This window comes from Ixodes scapularis, unplaced genomic scaffold (genome assembly GCF_016920785.2).
Source record: "Ixodes scapularis isolate PalLabHiFi unplaced genomic scaffold, ASM1692078v2 PGA_scaffold1__304_contigs__length_218370807, whole genome shotgun sequence".
Lineage (NCBI taxonomy): Eukaryota > Metazoa > Arthropoda > Arachnida > Ixodida > Ixodidae > Ixodes > Ixodes scapularis.
The window spans coordinates 194,463,031-194,466,513 of record NW_024609846.1 but is presented as its reverse complement, the minus strand read 5'-3'; the positions used below and the strand labels follow the sequence as shown (position 1 = coordinate 194,466,513).

Genomic DNA, 3,483 nt, shown 5'->3' with positions numbered 1-3,483 from the left:
GTGACGACAAAGCCGGGGAGGATGCCACTACCTCGCGGCGACAGGCAAGAATGTCTGTCTCCTTCCCGGGCCAAAGATTAAAAAGGGCTCAAGCCGCTCATCCCCCTATGCTCGGGGCGAGCCGTCGGGGTGCCCCCATTCGAACGGTTGAAGGTCGATTCACTCAGTTTCCAGGAAACGACAAAATTCTCAAGCGATCCCTACAGTAAGTGAAAATTTTCGTGACCAAATCACCTGTTGCCACATTTAAACACGAAATGCAGCTGCATGTGGTGCACCGATACGCAGCTCTACTTCCACGCTATTTGTTAAATTACCTGCATCGTGCCGCCTTCCAGGATATGGCCCATCGAGCGGGCAGACAATGCCGTTGGGACACATTATGGACTGATATTTTGCCACGTGCATCCTTTTGTGGCCAGAGAAGTACGCCTTCTGGTTCCTTTTCGGGCGGCACATGGGGCGACCCGTGCCATCAATGAAGTCCCAACAGTTGGGCAAAGGCCCACCCTTGTTGTGGACAGCCTTGAAGAGAAGAAGCAAACCAAGATATATAGTTTTCCTTTATGACTTTGTTGTAATCGTTTCTAATCTTCTTTTAAAGACCCGGATTAGTGAAGTGATAGTCATGGTACAAGCAAGTCTTCGATGCAAGCTTCCACATCTAATGAGAAAGTGATGACAAGTGAGCGAGCCAAAAGGAAACAATAGCTAAAGTGCCGTGTCAACGCCGAATTCACAAATTTCTGTGGCGGCTGAGAATAGGTAAAAGATTAGCAATATATGTTCAAGACGAGTGCGCAAAATGAGCTCGGTACAATATAGTCTCGTCTTATTAAGAGTAACTTCCATTATACACTTCAACCTGAATACTTGCCTTGCTAGCTCTAAAATACTTATAAGAATATGATGGCTTCAAAAAAGATTTTAAGCCTGTGTATTTTTTTACTCTTTTAGGTGTTATCTTTTGCATTTTCTTCTGTACATATTACTCGTGCTTGAATTTGGGATAGCTAATGGGCAGGTATAATTGAGCCACTGGCAGTAAAAATATTGTGTTTGTCTGTTAACAGAACTATGAAAGCTGGATTGCATGCACTAGATATCAAGCATTGTTTGGAAGACGGTCTGTTCAGTGTGCAGTGCCAGCAAAATTAACAAAGCCAACTGTGTAACAACAGTGCCCTGTTATTTTGACGTCCCAGAAGCTAGGTAAGCATAGCACGAGTCTGAACGGAAGACTCTCAATTAGTTTAGACCACAGCTGGGGTTCCTTAAAAGCCCACCGAGGTCTCAGTACTCCAAAGTTCGCATTTTTTGACACCGAAACCGGAAAAGGAAGCCGACTTACACTCGCAAACTCCACCATCCTGGCAGGCGTCAGCCACTCATGATTGTTGCAGTTGGTCAGAAGGTGACCAAAAGTTTGCGAGATGTGCTGCAGCGCTTGAGAAGTGACGCTCAACATCACTGAGGCACGTCTTCCGAAGACTGGCTCGAGGTCGCACCATCTATTCGGGTAGGCGAGCCTCCGAAATGTCAGACACAACGCTTCCCGGCCGGGCACGACTACGTCCTGACTGCTGGTCACGAACTCCGGCATCAGGAGACCGCGAGCGAGATCGTCAAAATCTCCTTTATCAAACCGGAACTGCTGTTTGAACACTGCACTGCTGAGGTTCTCAATGTCGAGCAGTCCATGACGCGACCGATACATGAACAGCTCCTTATCGGTCGCGCGACGCATTCATATTGTCACAAATGACAAGTGATGAGGCGATAATAACTGAAGAAACTAAACGTTTAATGGAGCGAACTTGTGCCTAAAAATAAAAAAAAAGAGAACAGAATAAAGCAGAGCGTCGCGGGCGTCGAAGTCAGCGTGACAGCAGAGTCGAACGCTGGGGCGAAACTGACTGCGGCTCGCCACGGGGAGCCCCTAATGTAGTACATGCGTGGGCTTCTGGAATAATCGGCGTAGAATTTTCGACGCGTAGAACATTCGGACTTCGAACAAGCAACTGGATTCTCGAATTGACCAGAGAACTAAATTGCAGGAATAACAAAAGATGCGTCGCTCCCAGGAATCGAACCCTGGCTTTTCGCGTAAGAGGCAGGCACGATAACCGTTACGCCATGCGCGCGCTGCCTACTTGGTCAGCTGCGCGCGTGGCATTAGTCCCCCCTTTAAAAAGTGCATTGCCCCGACGCAACTCAAAACAAAACAGAGCACATGAAAAGAAACGGTGAACAAAGGAGTCTTTTGGCACACATAAGGTCCACAGTCCTATCGAGCGTAGTACGGCTTTACACGAACGACGTGGACGACTTCAGGTCGTGGTGGGCGGCGTGATGATGTTCTTGCACCGTCGGGCATCACCTCGTAGTTCAGCTCCCCGAGGCGACGAAGTACCTTGTACGGTCCAAAGTATCGTTTCAGCAATTTCTCACTGAGGTCGCGGCGACGGATGGGCGTCCATACCTACACCCTGTCTCCGGGCTGGAAGTGGACGTCCCTGCGACGAAGGTTGTAGCGGCCCGCGTCGACGCGTTGCTGGTCTTGAATCAGGAGTCGGGCGAGCTGGCGGACTTCTTCGGCCCGTTGAGCAACCACCTGGGCGTCGTCGCTCTCACTGTCAGCTGGCTCATGGGGCAGCATCGCGTCCAGCATGGTCGTTACTTTCCGACCATGTACCAGCTGGAAGGGTGTGAATCCAGTGGTCTCTTGAACAGCCGTATTGTAGGCGAACGTGACGTAGGGCAACACCTCGTCCCACGTCTTGTGCTCTTCGTCGACGTACAGGGAGATCATGTCGGCGATTGTCTTGTTGAGTCGCTCCGTCAGCCCGTTGGTCTGCGGGTGGTACGCAGTTGTACAACGATGCCTGGTGTGACTGAGTCGGAGTATTTCTTGGATTAGCTGTGCCATGAACGATGATCCGCGATCTGTAATCAGAACTTCTGGAGCGCCGTGCCGGAGGACGATGGGCTCCATGAAAAACTTGGCAACTTCCACAGAAGTCCCTGAAGGAAGGGCTTTCGTTTCGGCGTACCGCGTGAGATAATCTGTGGCCAGGATGATCCAGCGGTTCCCCGACGTCGACGGCGGAAAAGGACCAAGTAGATCCATTCCGATCTGCTAGAAGGGTGCAGTTGGAGGAGAAATGGGCTGCAGGAGTCCGGCCGGCCTCGTCGGAGGTTTCTTGCGTCGCTGGCACTCGTGGCATGATCGTGTGTATAGGTCTTGGGGAGCTTGGGCCAGTAATACTTTTCACGAATATGGGCAAGTGTCGGCTGTAATCAAGTTGTCCGGACGTCGGGTTGTCGTGGCGGGCTTGGAAGATCTCTTCTCGAAGATCAGTCGGGAGTACCAGCAGCCACGGCAATTTGTTGTCCCTGAAGTTCTCTTTGACGAGTACACCTTGTCGCATGACGAAGGTCGACGGGGCACATAAGAAAACACGTGGCAGGGAACTCCCGCGC

General features: G+C 50.8%; 1 protein-coding gene across 1 annotated transcript; it reads right to left on the bottom strand.

The window, feature by feature from the left end:
- Nucleotides 1-217: 217 nt before the first annotated feature.
- LOC121836195 lies at nt 218-1,795 on the bottom strand. The gene is made up of 2 exons (XM_042291019.1): nt 1,352-1,795; nt 218-525 (listed from the first exon to the last, which is right to left on the bottom strand). Exons 1-2 carry the CDS (start codon nt 1,745-1,747, stop codon nt 247-249), a joined length of 675 nt encoding a protein of 224 aa, XP_042146953.1. The 5' UTR covers nt 1,748-1,795; the 3' UTR covers nt 218-246.
- Nucleotides 1,796-3,483: the final 1,688 nt, after the last annotated feature.